General features: G+C 49.5%; 1 protein-coding gene across 9 annotated transcripts in view; it reads right to left on the bottom strand.

Annotated features, from left to right (window-relative positions):
* IQSEC1 (IQ motif and Sec7 domain ArfGEF 1) overlaps nt 1–18,002 on the bottom strand; it is a 260,347-nt gene that overhangs the window by 113,468 nt on the left and 128,877 nt on the right. For 4 of the 9 annotated variants that reach the window (XM_063411979.1, XM_063411968.1, XM_063411969.1 and 1 more), the window contains one exon: nt 14,219–14,263. The exons of 4 other annotated variants lie outside the window; for them this stretch is intronic. In XM_063411979.1, coding sequence (XP_063268049.1) covers nt 14,219–14,263 — 45 coding nt within the window. Of the gene's footprint in view, nt 1–7,088; nt 7,244–14,218; nt 14,264–18,002 lie in introns of those variants that run through there. One more of the 9 variants, XM_063411975.1, reaches the window with a different exon arrangement.

The following is an 18,002-nucleotide window of genomic DNA, read 5'->3' as shown; positions in this document are numbered from 1 at the left end:
TATCTAACAATAGGTGCTTGTTTTATATTTCTTATTGCTCAGGAACTTTTGATACTCTTCTATAAACAAAGCACTTGTTATTAAACTTTTCTATTATCTTGCTTAACATATTTTTCTACTTGCTAAGGCCTGACTGCACACAGCTCAAAAACAGTCTCATTGTTCTGTGTCCTTATTTTTGTATCCTTTTAACTTTAGGCCTACATCCTCAGTGCTATGCAAGCTCTCTGCTTTTTCTCTTCCCCACAGGTGAGGAACACAATTTGCCTGTTTTTCTGAAGCTGCTACCACAATGAAATGGTTCCAGACCAGGATCTGACAGCATTTCTGTGCTGATGCACGTTACATTTGTAGGTCATTTGACAAAAGGAAACTGTGACTGCTGGAGCCAGCCTGGTTTGGGTTGTCAGTGCAGTCCCAGACCTATTTTTAACTTAGGTAGCATTCCCCTTAGACAACAGCTATTACCAATTAAGGATTGCAGGGAGTCATACAAACAGATGGAGTTTAAATTTTCATCTGATAAAGCATTCTGGCTTTTTGGACAGCTCAGGGCATCTTTAAACCTCCAACCTGCAGCCAGCCAACGTTTGGACGTAGGAGGTTTTAATAAAATATCTTCACGTGTTTTCTTTGCTGCATTCTCTCCCATCCCCTTTGAAAGGTCCTTTGCTGATTTTTCAGCAGCATTCCTCAGGAAATGCAAGCCCCAGCGTTTCCTGGGAACTGACATGCACACGCCAGTCCTGCTGGGGAACAAAGGCAGCCTGGAGCTGGCATTTTGGGAAAGGGCATCTCCCCTCAGCCCCCAAAGCCTGCAGAGTCTGGGATCCTTGGCACAGCCCCTCCAGCACCCTCCAGGCTGCAGTTCTGAGAGGCTCCTGGGCTGTCTCCAGCTCCCTGTGCTGTGGCTCAGTGCTGGACAGCGATCAAAGGGAGCTCAGAGAGCTCCAGCTCCCCTCTGCAGGGCACCGAGCCAGAGGCACCATCAAATGTGAGTGCCCCAGGGGCTGCCCATCAGCTGCATCCAAATACAGGAGAGCCTGGAGGGGAAGGGAAAGCCTGGCAAGCTCTGTGTGCTCCAGGGATCCAGCTAAAGGGCAGGAACCCCAAATACAGGAGAGCCTGGAGGGAAAGGAAAGCCTGGAAAATTCTGTGTGCTCCAGGGATCCAGCTAAAGGGCAGGAACCCCCAGCACAGGCACCCCAGCTCCAAAAAATCCCAATCCAGCCTTCAAAGCTGCCTGTGGAAGGTTAAAATCTGTGCAAGAGTGAGGAAGGGAGAACCTGAGGGCTCACAGATGGCTTCTGGTGGAGAAATGGAAAGTTTTAGGAAGGCTGGAGAATTGATGTCATGGAGACTGCAGAAGGGCAAGGGAAAGGTGGGGAAAGACAGAAGAAAGGCAGGGAGGGAAAAGGCAGGGGAGAGGAAAGGAAAGGAAAGGAAAGGAAAGGAAAGGAAAGGAAAGGAAAGGAAAGGAAAGGAAAGGAAAGGAAAGGAAAGGAAAGGAAAGGAAAGGAAAGGAAAGGAAAGGAAAGGAAAGGAAAGGAAAGGAAAGGAAAGGAAAGGAAAGGAAAGGAAAGGAAAGGAAAGGAAAGGAAAGGAAAGGAAAGGAAAGGAAAGGAAAGGAAAGGAAAGGAAAGGAAAGGAAAGGAAAGATGCAGGGGAAAGGCGGGGAATAGGCAGGGAAAAGGCAGGGAAAAGGGAGGGGAAGGAAAGGGAAGGGAAAGGGTGAGGAAAAGGCAGGGGAAAGGCAGGAAAAAGGCAGGGAAAAGGCAGGGAAAAGGCAGGGAAAAGGCAGGGAAAAGGCAGGGAAAAGGCAGGGAAAAGGCAGGAAAAAGGCAGGGAAAAGGCAGGGGAAAGGCAGGCACACACCAAGAACTGTCAGGTCTGAACCCCAGCTTAAGCCAGTCCCAGCTCCAGGGGCAGGCTCAGCCCAGCAGGGTGCAGGGTTTTGCTCAGCCTGCCCAAACCCCGCGCACACCTCGGTGAGCCAGAGGTGAGGCAGGCAGAGCAGAGGCTGAATTTCGGTGTGAGCAATGAACACCTGCACAAAGGCTCCCTCAGACACACAGAACCATCAGTGACACTGCAAGGACGGCTCCCGCCAGCCTGGCAGGTATTTGGTGCATTTTCATTTCAATTTCTCCACTGGGAATCTCCTCCCTGAGCGCAGAGAAATCCTCTGATGGCTTTTAAGGCAATTCTTGCTGCTTTGTGCGCTTCTTTGAGGGTTTGCCCCTCACCATTTTTACCCTGGCTGTGGGAGCAGTGCAGTGTGTGCAGGCTGTGCTTGCAGAGGGGTGGGTTTGGGAGTGGGGGAAGCTCTCAGCTGCTCTGCAGCTGCAGCAGCATCGCCAGAGGATGCTCTGGGGAGGGAGCAGCTCCACAGGCACATGACTCAGCCCTGCTCTGGATGAAGTCACTGTCAGTGAAAGCAAACTCTGTTTGTTTCCACCAACATATATGGTGAACTCCAAAGGCAAGTTCAAGGCAAAGCTCCAGTGATTCTCCCCAGCCTGCTCTTGTTTTAAGATGCTGGGAAGGAGCTCGGTTTAAGTGTCACAAGCCCTCTGACATCACTGCCCAGCACCGAGCACACGCAGCTCCCTGCCCTCATGAGCCAGAACCTCCAGGGGTTTTCCCTTGCTCCCTGTTCCTGAGGTTTGGGATTAGTGTGCAGCCATCACCCCCAGGAATATGGGACCACAGGAGGGCATGTAAGTCTATCCCCCTTTATTCCATCTGTTTTAAAAGAATGAATTTCATTATGTAATGACACACGACCAGGGAGCTCTTTACAGCTTTTTTTTATGCTGCTTTTCCCTTAAAGGGAGCAGCAGCACTGCTGTGTGCAGTTACTCAACACATCTGAAGCCACCTCAGAGCCCCAGAGCACAGCCCACGCTGGCAACACCAGAAATGAGGAACAAAGCCCCTCAAAGCACATTCTTTTTAACAAAGAGTTAACCTAAAGGATGGCCCTGACACAGATCATTTCCAGCCCCTGTGCTGCTGTCTTTGAAACAGCATCTAAATTAAGGCTGGCCCTTCCTTTCATGGCTTCAAATGCTACACATTTTTCTAGGATAAGAGAGTGGGAGAGAGGATGAGCACAGAGCTGCAGGTGCAGTGTCAGAGAGGCTTTGAGGGGCTTTGCCACTCAGATACTCTGATATCCCAGGGTGGCAGCAATAGGCTGCTCCTAACAAGCCAATTCATGAAAGCATTCTCATTTATAATCAACACTGAAACATCCTCATGGGAACGAATCATACACCAAAATACAGACCTCTTCTGCCCAGAGATGGGCTCAAGCACATGATTCAACCTACCCTGAAGCACGGTGCTGGAACTGTGGGTCCCAGCTGAGGGGTGGCAGAAACAATTCCAGCTAATCCCTGCCTTCAAAGGGCCAGCCACCTCTCCCTTTGCTCATTCCACTGGGGTGGCTCCTAACAAATGGCCCTAATTGTTCTGGAAGGGACTCGTGCCTCCTTTAGAGACACCAAACTGATGAAGGAAAAATTGAAAATGACAAGAAATTATTTAAAACCTGTTTTGTTTGCCAAACAAGGCATTCCAATAAACCAGCCTCCACAAGCTTGGCACTTGCTTTATGTTTTTTTGAAATGCTCCTGTTTTAGCCAGAAGAGAAAAGACATTCAGGGAGGGGGAAATCTGCAGATTACAGCTGCCCTCGGTGCCAGTCACACATTTCCTCACCTTCTGCTTGATCTTTAATGCAATGCTAATGGTAACAATTTCTTGCCTGGGCTATTACCCACCAGCTGGCAGCAGCACAGCACGAAGCTTCCCCCCAGGCTAAGGAAAATCTCCACTTTCACAAGCTAAACCTGGAGTCACAGGGGTTTACAATAATCCTGCAAGTAAAGCATGAGGCGTTCACCCTGCAAAGCCCACGGAAACCTGGCAGTGATTTGCTCATTTTACACTTTAATCTGCCACAGAAACACATCCCAGCACCCTCAGTGTTTGTTTTCAGAGGGTACCAGGGGTTCTGACCAAAATGCACTCGGTGTTATTGGCAACTGAGGAGCACTGAAATCTCATTTTCATCCATCATTGAATCACCAGACATTTCTTGGAGCAGGTTTCTACCCCAGCCCTCCCAGTTTCCTTTATGCACTGTGCTGCCACTTGGACAGATCAGGCTGCTGGTTCAGGAACACCTGGCTGGAGGCATCAGCACCTTGCAGTAACTTTGTTTTGTGAACTCACCTGGGATGGGCAAAGCCCTGGTTGCTGCAGGTGCTGCCAAATTCAAGGAACAGACTGAAAGGGGTTGGTGGATCTCTCCCAATCTCCCCCTGCCCTGGCTGTGTTAAAGAACAAACTCCAGAGAAGCTCTCTCTGTGCTCGTGGTGGCTGCCCTTACCTGGCATCTCTTTAGCAGTGCCACATGCCCAGCTTGCTATTTTGGAGCTGGATTTTTTACCCTGTGTACATAAATAAACTTGAAAACCTGTCCTAGTTTTCCTTCCTGCCATCACCCAGGCTGTTTCCTCACAGTGCCCCAGCTGGCACTGCAGCCACAGCAGGGAGGGGGAATGGCTCATTGTCCTTGTCCTGCACCTCTCCCAGCCCCACAGCTCCGGGCAGCGGGGCCACCACCAACCCAGCACACCCTGCATGGAGTTCTCTTCAAGCCCAGGGGTTTCACTCTCGTGGAAGTGGAGCCCAGAGCAGGATAAAATCACACCAAAAATCAGGATTGTCCAGGCAGCAGAGCCAGAATCACTGAATCATTAAGGCTGGAAAAGCCTCGAAGATCATCCAGTCCAACCATTCACCCAGCCCTGCCAAGGCCACCCCTGCCCCACGTCCCCAAGTGCCACATCCCTGGGTTTTCTGAACATTTCCAGCAATGGGAACTCCATCACTGCCCTGTTCCAATGCTTGGCAACTCCTTCCATGAAGAAATTGTTCCCAATATCCACCCTGAGCCTCCCCTGGCCCAGCCTGAGGCCATTCCTTGTCCTGTCCCTGTTCCCAGAGCCCGACCCCCCCTGGCTGTCCCCTCCTGTCAGGAGCTGTGCAGAGCCAGGAGATCCCTCCTGAGCCTCCTTTGCTCCAGCCTGAGCCCCTTTCCAGCTCCCTCAGCCCCTCCTGGGGCTCCAGACCCTTCCCAGCTCCTTTCCCTTCTCTGGACACAAACTCAAGAATTCCCTGGATATTAAAACTGGAAACAGAGCTGGACATCCCACCACGGAGCAGCAAGTCACAGCTTCCACAGCAACCAGGAACATTTTCCACAGCTCTGAGCACTGACTGCAGCTGAAAACCAGAGCCAGGCAGTGCACAGAAGGAAAGAGCACGGTCACTCCATGGAAATGTTACCCAAGGCCTGTTTTGGTTATCTGTTACCTCATTTTGGTACATAAAAATAACAAATATATACACAGGGCACACACAGAACCTCCCCATTGCCCCTGGGCTCTTTTCCAAGAGCATTTTAAACAATTTACAATCAGTAATAAAAAGCAATTGAAAGTCTCCAGAAAGTTTCTTTCTTTCTTTTTCAGATGAACTTCCTTGCATTTAAGGTTTGTTATTCTGCAGCACCTGCTTTTCGCACTTGTTTGTGCTTTAACCAAGAAATTATTTTGTTTCCAACGTGAGGAAGTCGCAACTTTCCTTCAATTTTCTTTTCTTCTCAAGCAGATGAGAACAAAGTGCTCTGTGTGACACTGAAGTGCTTAAGGCCTGGTTTCAGTGCTGCTCATGCACACAGAAGACTCGAGCACATCCAGGTTTTGATGGCAAGTAAATTAATTCCCTGGAAGGAAATAAATGGGCAGCCCTATTGCAAGGGTTTCCATTAGGAGATGTAGAATAACCCCCCAGCAATTCATTTGCCACAAAGCTGGGATTTTGCCAGGAGCCCAAGACAGAAAGCTCGAGCCTTGTATTTATTTGTGTCAAAACAGTCTGGCTACATTTCTATTATTTTATATGGTTTCTCAGCAAGGAAAGCATCACAATGGGCTGGGACTGGGTTGGGAAATTTTTGGCTTGGCAGTGGAATCTGTGAAAAGCTGCAAGGAGAGGAGGATAAAGCTGTCTTTTGAAACTTCCCAAGCCCATGGTCACAGATGAGGGTCCCGTGCTACTCAAGGCAGGAAGTGGGGGGCACCCCTGAAACCCTGAAAAAGATTGGAGCAGCTCCCTTTTCCAGCCTCAGTCGCTGCATGAAAAATTCAAGTGCAATTAGCATTTCGTACAAAGCACTTTCTGTAGGCTGACAATAGGTAGCCAGGGCAGAAAGTGTACGTAACAAGAACGGAATCCTGGTTTGGAGAATGGCACGGGGGTTGCTCACAGCCAAGGGATCCCCACCTTCCCCCCAGCAGATTCAAACCCACCCGATTCCCTCTGCTCAGCAGCGTAAATCAAGAGCAGGGAAAACGAAGTTCAGATTAAAAAGCACCAGGGTAAGTTCAGGGACGTGCTAAATGGAATTGCTTATTTTGCTGTTCCATTAAATAGGCAAGCTCAATGCATCTGACACCCAGACCTATTCTTCACCATCACCATTCACCATCAATCACTGAAGCTGGTGCCAGAGCTGCCTGAGTGGAGTGCCCACTGCTCTGAACCACTCTGATGTGCACTCTGTGCCGCCAGGGAGAGGAAAGATCAACTATTATATTGCTAAATATCTCTGGAAAATAAAGGGTCTGCTCTGCATTACATAAATTCCCACGACATTTCAATTAATCTGCCAGCGTTGTGTGCAGTGTGGGCACTACAGCACGAGCTGCTGTGCCCAAGGATCAAATAGCAGGGCAGGAAAAGTCCTGAGTCTGAGGTGATGTGACCTAAAGCAGAGGTTAAACCCAAACAGCGCCTTCACCTTCACATCTGCATGCACAGAGACAACAGCAGCTGATAATTAATGCAATTAAAAAAACAAAACAAAACAAAGCAGCGTTACGATCTTTGTCACAAGTTCTCACTAATTGCCTACCACTCCCTTCTCTCCTCTCCCAGGGAGCCCAAGAGCGAGGAAAAGCCCTGGTGGCATCATGTGCTGAAGAGCACCGCAGAGCGAAGGTTTTTCTTACCTTTTATAGAAACCATGGAGAGGCTGGAGACACAGAAACTGCCAGTAATCCAAGCAGAAGGCCTTCAGCTTCAGCATTTTCCAGCCCTCCGCCGCCGCGCTCCGCAGCGGGCTTTTGGCGACACGGGACGCGTTTGGTCAGGGCTTGAATGGCCCGGGGGCGGCGCGGCTGCCGGGTGTCCGCATCCCGGGCTGGGCTGGGGGCCGGGCACCCCGGGCACCCCCGGGCACCTCCGGACACCCCGGGCACCTCCGGACACCCCGGGCACCTCCGGACACCCCGGGCACCCCGCACCCCGCCGGGCCGGCCCCGGCTCCCAGCACCGCACAAAGGATCCGCGCCCGGAGCCCGCTGCCGCTTATCGCTTATCGCTTATCGCTTATCGCTTATCCCCCGTGCTGCGGGATCTCCGCTATCACACACAAACCCCGCTACTCCTCTCGGCTGCTCTAGGCCATTCTGAACGCCCCCCGGATGAGCAGCGTGGGGAAATTCCAGCTGCGGGCTCTGACGGAGCCGTGGAAAGCATCCCCAGAGCTCGCAGAAGTTCGGAAGATGCAGGCAGCTATCGCGATGGGCTCTGACACCCCTGCCCGGCACCCAGAGCAGGGCTGTGATCTCTCAGCACAGGGGGCTGCTGGCGCTCGCCCTTTTCCCTTTCCCCCCCGTGAATCAGCTCCTCCTGCAGCAGCACATCAGCTCCATTGTCTGCGGCACCTCGGGAGCGGGGGGCTTCTGTCAGGGGAGGGGAGAGGAGCGGAAAAAAGGGAAAAAGGAAAGAAAGAAAAAAAAAAAAGGCGGCAGGCAGGAGCGCAGAGCCTCCCGCTCACACAGCAGATTGTGCTTATCTGGTTCCCCCCGCGCTCTGCCAGCGAGCGCAGGGGGGAGGATGAACCAACCCCGAAGAGCGGGGCGGCAGCGGGACAGCCCCCGGGCACGGACGGACAGACGGACAGCGGGATGGAGAGACAGCCGGCCGGACAGAGGGACAGCCGGCCGGACAGAGGGACAGCCGGCCGGACAGAGGGACAGCCGGCGGAGCATCCCGGGGGATGCTGCAGCCGCAGCCGCTCCGGAGCCACCCCCGAGCCGCGGGCAGCGGGCCGGGAGCTGCTGGGGCTGTGGGTGGCAGAACCGGCAGCGTTCGCCATCGGAACCTCTGCTAAGCACCATAAAAGCGGGCTGCTTTTGTTCTGAGAAGACAGGAGCACAACATTTTTTAAAATTTTCCATCTTTTACCGTGGCCCAATTCTACCAACTCCCTCCCCTCCTCCTCCTCCTTCCTCTCTATCCCAACGTGAACGCCAAGGGTGAGAATCCTGGGATAGAATCACACAGGGAAGGGTTCGATTAGAGATTAGGTGGGAATTCCTCCCTGGCAGGGTGGGCAGGCCCTGGCACAGGGTGCCCAGAGCAGCTGTGGCTGTCCCTGGATCCCTGGCAGTGCCCAAGGCCAGGTTGGACACCGGGGCTGGAGCAGCCTGGGACAGTGGGAGGTGTCCCTGCCATGGCACGGGTGGGATGGGCTGGGATTTAAGGTCCTTCCCAACCCAAATCAGTCTGGGATTCCATAAATCTCCTGGGATGGAAGCGACCTACAAGAATCATCCAGTCCAAACCCTGGCCCTGGACATGCCAAAATCCCACCCTGGGCATCCCTGGGAGCTCCTGGAGCTGTGGCAGCCTCGGGGCCATCCCTGGGGAGCTGGGCAGTGCCAGCACCCTCTGGGGTAGAACCTTCCCTGAGATCCAGCCTGAGCCTGCCCTGGCCCAGCCCAGCCCTCCCCTGGGTGCTGTCCCTGGGCAGACAGGGGAGATCTGTGCCCACCCCTCCCCTTCCCCAGCCTCACAGGATACCCGGAGTTAACAACAGCACAGAACTGCTCCATTGCAACAAACAGGACTGGCACACGAGAACTGCAACAGCAATTTATCTTAAAAAAAATTATATATATAAAATTTTAAAAGTTGCTGTTGTTAAGTAAGAAGTGTCCTGAGGGAGACCAATTCCAGTGTCCAGTTTGCTCCAAGTTTACTCTTCCAGCAGCTACAATTTGGCTGTTTCTCATTCTGTTTCCTTTCTGAAAATCACCCCCAGTGAACATCTAGGCTACAGCTTGCACTGCTCTCCAACAGGTACAGAAGAACTCAGGAGTTCAACAGTCACAGCAAGAAAACCAAAAGCAGAATCTGATGAAATGCTTCAGAACCACTGTGGCACTTGGACAAGTGTTTAGAACAAAGCCAACCAAACAAAAACCCAAACAAACAAACCATAAACACCCCCCACAATCCCCTCCCCAAAAAGCCACAAGAATTTTAGTGCTGTTTAAAAAATACACAAAGAAAATCAACCCCCTAAGCCTCAACCTGAGGCTCTTGTCCATGTGCACCTATCTAGTCCCCAAGTGCCTGGATAATAAGCTATATTTAGGGATCTATAGAAGCTATATTTAGGGGTTCTGGTTTTACTCATTGTCACTGTGCAGCTACAGAAGTGCCTTGCATCTTCTTAGAAAACTGCCTCGTGTAAGTTTAATTAAATGAAATTATGTTTGAGTAAGAACTGGCAGTTTCTTTGTAAAGTAAAGAAATCAGTGGGTTATGCTTAAACAGGGTCACACTTTGTGTGGTATTTCCCTAAAAAAGCCTTGTACAGGACAGGAGGTGGGAATGATCAGATCATGAGAGAAGCAACTTGCAGGAAACAAAAGTGTTGGATTTGGGCCTTTAAGAAAATAATTCCTTGTACAGATTCTCTTTCAAGTACCCCTTTCCTTGTGCTGCCTGCACTTTTTTGCTGGGATTTCTTTCAGAGCAGCAGCAGAGCAGCAAACACAACTGGATATCTGTGAGAAGCAACATCAGCCCCCAACACCAAACGCTGCCAAATTCAAGCCTGTTTTTCTTACTGCACTCGTATTCCCTTGGGCTTCGTTAGCTTGGCAATTTTCAAGTCACTGATGCCATCACGGGGAGGATATTTAGATTTTCTTATCAACAATCTTTCATCCCTGCTTTTCATCCCCAGTTCTCCAGGGTGGTTTTAGCTCAGAGGAACTGAGGGAAGGCCCTGGGGACCCAGTGGCTGCTGGTGAGCCCCAAGCCCTGGCACTGCCTCCTGCCTTGGGTTTGGTGCTGCCAAGGTGGTAACAGGGAATCCTTTTTCCTTTGTTTCCACAAAAAACAAAAGAAAAAGAAAAAAATAAAAGAAAAAAAGAAAAAAACACAGGGAAAAAAGGAAGAAAAGAAATCGAGCTTTCTCCATTGTAACATTTTTGTATCTGAATTTTTTGACATTCCAAGAAAAAAAGAAGGATAAAAGAAAGGAAAAAATGGTTACATCCCATAACCAAGGCCAGCTATTCCCAGGATCACAGAAAAAGGGGAAAGGCAGCCCAAGACAGGCAAGCTCAGGAGACGCCAGCCAAAGACTTGATCCTGAAATGAGACTTTTCAGAAACTTCCCCTTTGTCTGTTCACGTTGCAAAGCAATTTCTTTCTCAGCATCATACCCTTTCCAGAAAACAACAACAAAAATCCTATTTATCACCTTAATGATCTCTCTCTGAGCAGTGGCTGGGAGCACAGGAGCCCTGTACCCATGGATTTCCTGACAGCATCCAACGCTGATTATCCCACCCTGCTGCAGAGAAAATGCTAATGAGCACTTTGCAAATGAAAAGCCCCACGCTCTCAACACGTTCTTGGTTTTCGCTTGTCTTCCAGAGGAAAACAACAAAGGAAATTAAGCTTCATCTCACGCTCAGCCGGGACATAGAACCGGTTCTTTCAGAAAGGCATTTACGGAAACCTTTGACTTGGAATTCCCAGGCCTGGCACAAGCAGGGATTTTGGGATGTGCTGCAGCTCCAGCGCTGGAGCCGTGAGCAGTTTGCTGAGAATTTCTGCAGCCTCTCAAGAGTTCAGCCTCTGACGAGGCTTTCAAAAACAGCCACTAAAAAAGGGGCCAAGTGGAAATCGAAGGTTGCACCACCTCCTTTTTTAGGGGTGGTTTTCTTGCCAGCCCCTGGAGCTCTGAGGCTGCAGGAAAACAATCCACTGAGGGATAAAATAACCCCAGCATGGAGCCAGTGCCTGCTGGTTCCTGGTGTACTGCCTTCAAAAGCAGAGCAGGAAAATTGACTTGTCTGGTGACAGTCCTTCACAAAACACTAATACTGAACTGCTGTTATTTACTCAGTTAAACTTTCGGAGTGATTTTCCAGGAACATTCCTGAAAAACATTTCACTTCCCCAGAAAAACAGCGTATCCCTCTGTTTAGGTGGAGCACAGAAACTGCAGTAGTTAAATTGTTTTCCACAAGTCTTTCAAGACTGCAGGGTGAAATACTCCCACAAAAATTCAGGGTAGCCATTCGTGTATTGTGGAGCTGAGGAATTTCACATTCAGGAATACGGGACAATGTGGAGATTCCACATTCATCCACGACCCCCTGCACACACCACGTTACACAGTGGAGGAGCAGGGCTGCAAACCAAGGGTTTGGGCAAGCAGAGAGATGCTGCCCCTCCTCCTGGGAGGTTTGGGGCCTGGCTGCCCAGGGGACACCCAGCACACAACGCCCCTGGCACCGGGTGCTGGGCGGGCAGTCAGTGACCTCCACATCAAAGCTGGGGGGAATTCCTGGGCTGCTCGAAGAGTAAGGCAAATGTTGATGTTCAAGGCTCTGGCAAAGCTGCAGTCCCTCCCTGCCCCTCGCAGGCAGCCCTGGGTGCCACCCCTGGAGCATCCCTGCCCCACCAGGGCAGGTGGAGGAGCTCACACAGAGCCCTCGGCCTTGGGGACACCCTGGGGACACCCCAAGGTGCTGGTGACAAGCCCTGCAGAGATGCCCAGAGAGTCAAGACAGAAATCAAGGTCTCTTCCTTCCATATGGGCTGGAAGGGAGCTCTGCTGCCTAGAAACCTTCCAGAAACTCAAAACAAAGCTCTGGCTTCAGACAGCTCTCAGAGCCCTGCACACCCCCACAGATGAACTCTAACCACCACTGATCCCACCCTTTATTTCTGGTTATTAAAGCCACTCAGCTGCCAAAGTATCCGTGGAGAAGGGCAGGAAGAGCTTTGCTGTTCTCCTAACGCTGACTGTCCTTTCTGCACATCTGTTCCCTGGGCTCACACAACCCCTGGCTGATCCATTTGCCACAGAAAATGACAAAACCCCCCCAGATATCTGCAGAGCTCCAACATTTAAATGTCCAGCTCATTTAGAACAGGCCTGGCAGTTCAACCCTCCAGAAGGGCCACATTAAAATCGAGATATTAGGGAACAAAATCTTTCCAGATGCCAGCTGAAAGCTGACAGAGGCCAACTCAAAATATCCAGAATAAATCCTGTGCAGGCTATGAGAGAAATTGTGCCAACCAATATACACACACATAAAAAATGCCAATTTTTACATGTTTTCCTCTTTATATTGGACAGAACCAAATTTTTCACATTAACCTTTACTCTTCCCAGCACTGAGGGGAAATGTCCCTTGTGATGGGGACAGGAAATTTGTGAGCAAAAGGCAAAAAAGAGTACCCTGACTAGGAAATACTTGACAGGACCCTGAGTGTGGCCATGTTAATTGGTGCATCCCATTTTCTGACTTGTTCAAAGGCCAATTTGCTCAATGGGTTCATGAGAACACATCCAGTAACAAGAAGTCTTCCATTACCTTCCATTGTACTTCAAAATAATGGCCTTAATTCTGTCTAATTACAGCTCCAGAACAGAATTATTTGACCTGCTGCAGTGGGCTAGACAGCAAATGCTCTTCCCTCTATAAGTATTTAACACTAAGAAAAAAAATCACATTTTTATCTGATAAAGTCTCAGCAGTTTCCTTCCGTTTCTCCTCTGTCATTGTTTCGCTCCAGATTTTTAAACTTCATCAAATTATTCAATTTGTAGTTAAGGAGTGGCATTTTTACATCCCAGTCTGGTAACCCCCAGGTATTATTTCAAGCCCACTCCTCAGCATTCAGAATTATTTACTGCATGCATCTAATTCTTCCATATTCTTCACTGATACCCTCCTCCCATGGCAAAAATACTCAGTGGAAGAAAAAACAGTGTAATAAAATCAATTTCCAGCCTGCAGTAAAGGTGGCAGCAACACCTGGCTCTGGTAAATCACACACCAGCATCACAATGCTCTTGTTAAAACAAATTTGCAGAGGAGCAGAGCAGGGGGAAGTTGGGATTTTTCCTGCATTGTGCTGCCAGACAAAGGCCCAGTGTTCCCATCGCACTGGGAATGGGACAGAAGTACAGTGGGGACAGAGCCTGGCCCAGGGCTGAGGACAAAGGAATATCACAGCAGAGGGGGCTGCTAGGAAATGGTACCAAGGCAGATGCTTCACTTTCAGAGGACTTTACACTGGATAACAACGGAAGATTAATTACAGAGGGGCCTTAATTTGAATAAGGTTAAACAGAACAGCTCCCACCGTTGTGTTCAGGCAAGGTTCAAACGATAGCACGTGGGAAAAAGTCACATCCCCAGCCCAGATCTCCAGAGGAAGACTTGTACCCAGCCAGCCGAGAGGGAGGGACCCTGCCCCAGCCTCATCAAAGGCTCTCTGTGCCTTTGATGCACTTTCAGTGTGCAGGATGAGAATAAAAGATGCAAGGATTTGATATTCAGTGTTAACAGGGCCAAGCATTTCTTTCTAAATGGAGCGATCAAAGTCAAACCCCAGTCCTGGCAGTGCCTCCTGTGGCAGAGCTCTCTGAAGGGTGGGTGCTCTCACCAAAATGCTGAGCTGAAACACGAGTGACACCTCCAGAGCAGCCCAGCCCTGCCAGGACAGGAGGACAGGCCAAATACTGGCAGCAGGAAGGTTATAAAAACCTGAGACAGAGGTGTTTGTGCACAGACACACCCTTCTGTCCCTCCCCTTTGTGTTCCTCCCAGAACAAACCCAGGGGTTGAAGCCAGAACTCAATTTCATTTGGAAATCCCTTAAAAAAGCCATTTATCCTCTCTTAGGAGTATCCAGCTCTGAGGCCAGTGCCTCTGCTGGCTGTGCACTGCAGGACAGAGCTGTGTGAGGAGCAGCTGATGCAGAACAGGACATTTCTGACACTTCAAACCCACAGCTCTGGTTACAGTACCTGAGTGGGTCAGTGGAGACGCTGCTTCCCGTTTCCAGTGACGTCCTGGGGTGACAGCAAAAGAATGAAATTACAAAGCATTAAAGTACAAACCAAGCTAAAAGCATGAACTAACCAAAAATTCTATGTCCTTAAGTATCAACAACTTTACATTCCCTTCCTTCTTACATTTCAGAGTACTTAGCATGCCATTAAACATGAGAGTGAATAAAAATCCCCAAACAACAAACCCATTCCTAGATTAGAGAAGGGGGAATTAGAGAAACATTTGAGTAAGTCACAACGTGGTCAATTTTCAATATTCCAAAAGCACTCCATCCTGTATCTGAGGGACTTTTACACTCTGGGGCTTTCTGCTCCCTACCCACAAAGGGAGCTGTGGAGTTGTCCTGCAGAATTATTGCAGCACAAAGTTCAGGTAATTGTAAGGATGGGGAAAGTTCTCTAAATCTGTGTATTTCTGAGCAGCAATATTTAACATGCAGTGTGGTGTAATTACCCTTGCTCTCCCTGAGCATGACTCCAGGTTTATTATAATAATATATATATAAAACACAGAGTTATATTTTTAGGGTGAAGCCAGCTTTTTTCACAGGCTGTAATAAAACATCAGCCAAAGCCCCATCATTTTTAAATTGTTGCTTGCACTCATCCATTTCTATCCCTTACACAAATGGCCACAGATCAGCCTTTGCTCACAGAGCCATAAACATGGGCAGTCTGTGGAGGTTCATAAAATTCACATTAGAACTGCATTAATTATATTTACAGCGGCCATTCATAAATCAATGGCAAATCATTACTTTGAATCCCAAGATTCCTAATTTATTTACAAAAATAAACAGGGTGGTGTGAAGGGAGGAGGCAAGAATTAGCTGTACAGAGGTGGAAATAAACCATACTGTCCAAACAGCTTTAACTAAAGCACTAAAGCTTCAGACCAGCTCTGGGGAGCTGCTGCCACCCTGCAGTCTGTGTGCTGCCCCAGCCCAGGCTCTGAGAGCAGCCCTGAATTTCGAGGGGTGTCTCACACACGCTGCCTTTGTGCCTGGGTGTTGCTTTGCCCACGGAAAAGGGAGAACTTCATTTACCCATAATTAAGTCTCCAGTTTCCCCCCGTGTGCTGTGGAGGTGCCAGCCTCTCACCCAGCGGGGTTTGGCCCTGCTTTCAGCCAATTCTGGAGCTGGGAGTGCCCCTGTCTCAGACGTGCCTTTGTGCAGGGGATGTGCTGTGCATGCTGAGGAGATGCTAATGAGCACTGATTAACCCCAGCCCCAGCACACCCTGGTGGCACTGAGGACACCCTGATGGCACTGAGCACAGCCTGGTGGCACTGAGCACTCCCTGATGGCACTGAGCACACCCTGATGGCACTGAGCACACCCTGGTGGCACTGAGGACACCCTGATGGCACTGAGCACATCCTGGTGGCACTGAGCACTCCCTGATGGCACTGAGCACACCCTGGTGGCACTGAGCACACCCTGGTGGCACTGAGCACATCCTGATGGCACTGAGCACTCCCTGATGGCACTGAGCACATCCTGGTGGCACTGAGCACATCCTGGTGGCACTGAGCACACCCTGATGGCACCGAGCACACCCTGCACAACCCCAGGAGCAGGGTGACAGCTCTGGTGGGATCCTGCTGCTCCTCGCTGCAGTCGGGCACCCCAGGGACCCCCAGCACCCAAACCCTCCCTCAGGACCTTCAGGAGAGGCACTTGTATTCCTGTGTACAAACACACCCAGGAAAGGCACAGCTCTCAGCACAAACGCCCCTCTTGGGGTCATAAACCTCATCAAGGCTCTTAATTAAAGACCCCCAGGATGAGCCCAACCCTTGCCAGGTCCATCGAGCCGTGTCCCCCCAGCTCCACATCCAGATGTTTCCTGAGCACTCCCAGGGGTGCTGATCCCTGCACTGCTGCTCAGCCCTTCCAGGGGAGGAGCTCTCCCCAATATCCCCAATACCCAATATCTCCCCAATACCCAACCTAAACCTCCCCTGGTGCCACTCCTGTAGAGCTTTCTAGGTGAAGATCAGGTACAGGAACAGCAGCAAAGACAGCAAAAGCTCCTGGAGGTGCTGTGGAGAAATTCCCTGGTGAGAGGGATCCCCACACGGTGGGGAGAAAGATGGAAAACAAGCCCTACAAAGGAGGGCTCACCCCAGAATTGTTACAGCCATTAGGGTTTGTATTTTCTGCCTTTTTACCTGGCCACCCACCCCAGACTCAGCCTGGTGCTGTGGGAAACCTCAGCAGCAGTGTGACAACACAAAAACCAGTGTTTAATGGCCACAAAACCCCCAGCAGCAACAGGAGAAATCAAGTGTAAATTCTACTGAAAGATCTGGATTTAGGGTACAGAAGGTTAGTTAATTCTTACTGAATTTACAGAATAGTATAATCACATCATCACTCTCCCTCCTTCTTTCCAGCTAAAATCCCATTTAAGTGTTTTGGTTTCTTTCCAAACTGCTCAAAGATGGAAAGTTAATTTAAAACAAAAATAACCCAGATTCTGAACACAATGTCATTAAACCTGCAGCAAACCAAGTATCTCATTGCACACAGGGTCACTTCAGGAATGATAAAAATACATCTCATTTAGGTTACTTCAAAATAAGGTTTGTTCCTTTTGCTTTGCTTTTTAACAAATTAACTGCACAGGAAAATAAAATACTGCACTGCTGTGAAGAAAGGGGGCAGGAAGATCTAAAAATCCTATTTATTCCTAATGGGCTCAGGACATTTGTAGCCCAGAAAGAAGCACAGACAATATCTAATGATGAAGCCATTAAAAAGATATTGTTAGATAGAACAGACTTGTCTATATATGTATACTTTCCATTGGTATTAATGAAGATATTTTGAAAAATTCCCAAAGTACCATTAACTGCAGACCTGTGCCCAAGGCTTTGAGTGAGGATGGAGCTGAGGCAGAGCACAAAGCACAGAAGTGCCTGGAACGATCAGGGAATGCCCCAAACCACCCCGGGGGCTGCTCTGCATCTCCTGATTGATTCCATGGAGTTTGCAAGGTCCTCCCAGGTGGGCAGAGGGGAGATGTGCCCCAGTCTCTCTCAGCTGGACACATCTCCTCCTTGTGAGCACATTCCTGACATTTCAGGGAAGAGGCAGAGGAATGGTGGCATGGGCTGAAACACAGTGGGATCATTGACTGCTAACGTGGTCAGCATGAGACCCCAGGAATGTGTGTGATTGTTGGCAGTAACCACTGCTCTCCAGGCTACAAGGATTCCCAAGGAATGGATATCCACAGCTCCTGGGTGAGGAGCCTGCCTACAGCTTCATCTGTGTCCAGCAGCAATCGAGACCAGCCCTCCTCTGCAGTGCATCATGCAGCAGAAAATACAAATATTTCCAGGAAATCATGGGTCTGACATTCAGGCTTTGGGTATCCACAGACAAGAACTGTAAACACAATTCTAGTCAAGAGCTCTGTCCTGGAGCACAGAACAAGGCTGCAGCTCCCGTTACTGGCACTGTGTGGTGAGCAGAGAGCTTTCCCAGCAACTGGGTGTCCAAAAGATGATCTTGTTCCACAATGTCTGAGCAGATTGCAGGTTAGAAGATTGAAACACACAATTAGCCCTCGGCATCTTCAGCCATGATACAAAGCTCTGGCTTATTTTGCCTTTTTTTTTTTTTTTCCTTTTTTTTTTTTTTCCTTTTTTTTTTTTTTTTTTTCCTTTTTTTTTTCTTTTTTGGGGGACTAAAGAGTCTGTTTTTTTGTAAATACAAAAATCAGTATAGC

This window comes from Prinia subflava, chromosome 14 (genome assembly GCF_021018805.1).
Source record: "Prinia subflava isolate CZ2003 ecotype Zambia chromosome 14, Cam_Psub_1.2, whole genome shotgun sequence".
Lineage (NCBI taxonomy): Eukaryota > Metazoa > Chordata > Aves > Passeriformes > Cisticolidae > Prinia > Prinia subflava.
The sequence above is the reverse complement of the archived record's forward strand: the minus strand, read 5'-3'. Positions and strand labels throughout refer to the sequence as shown.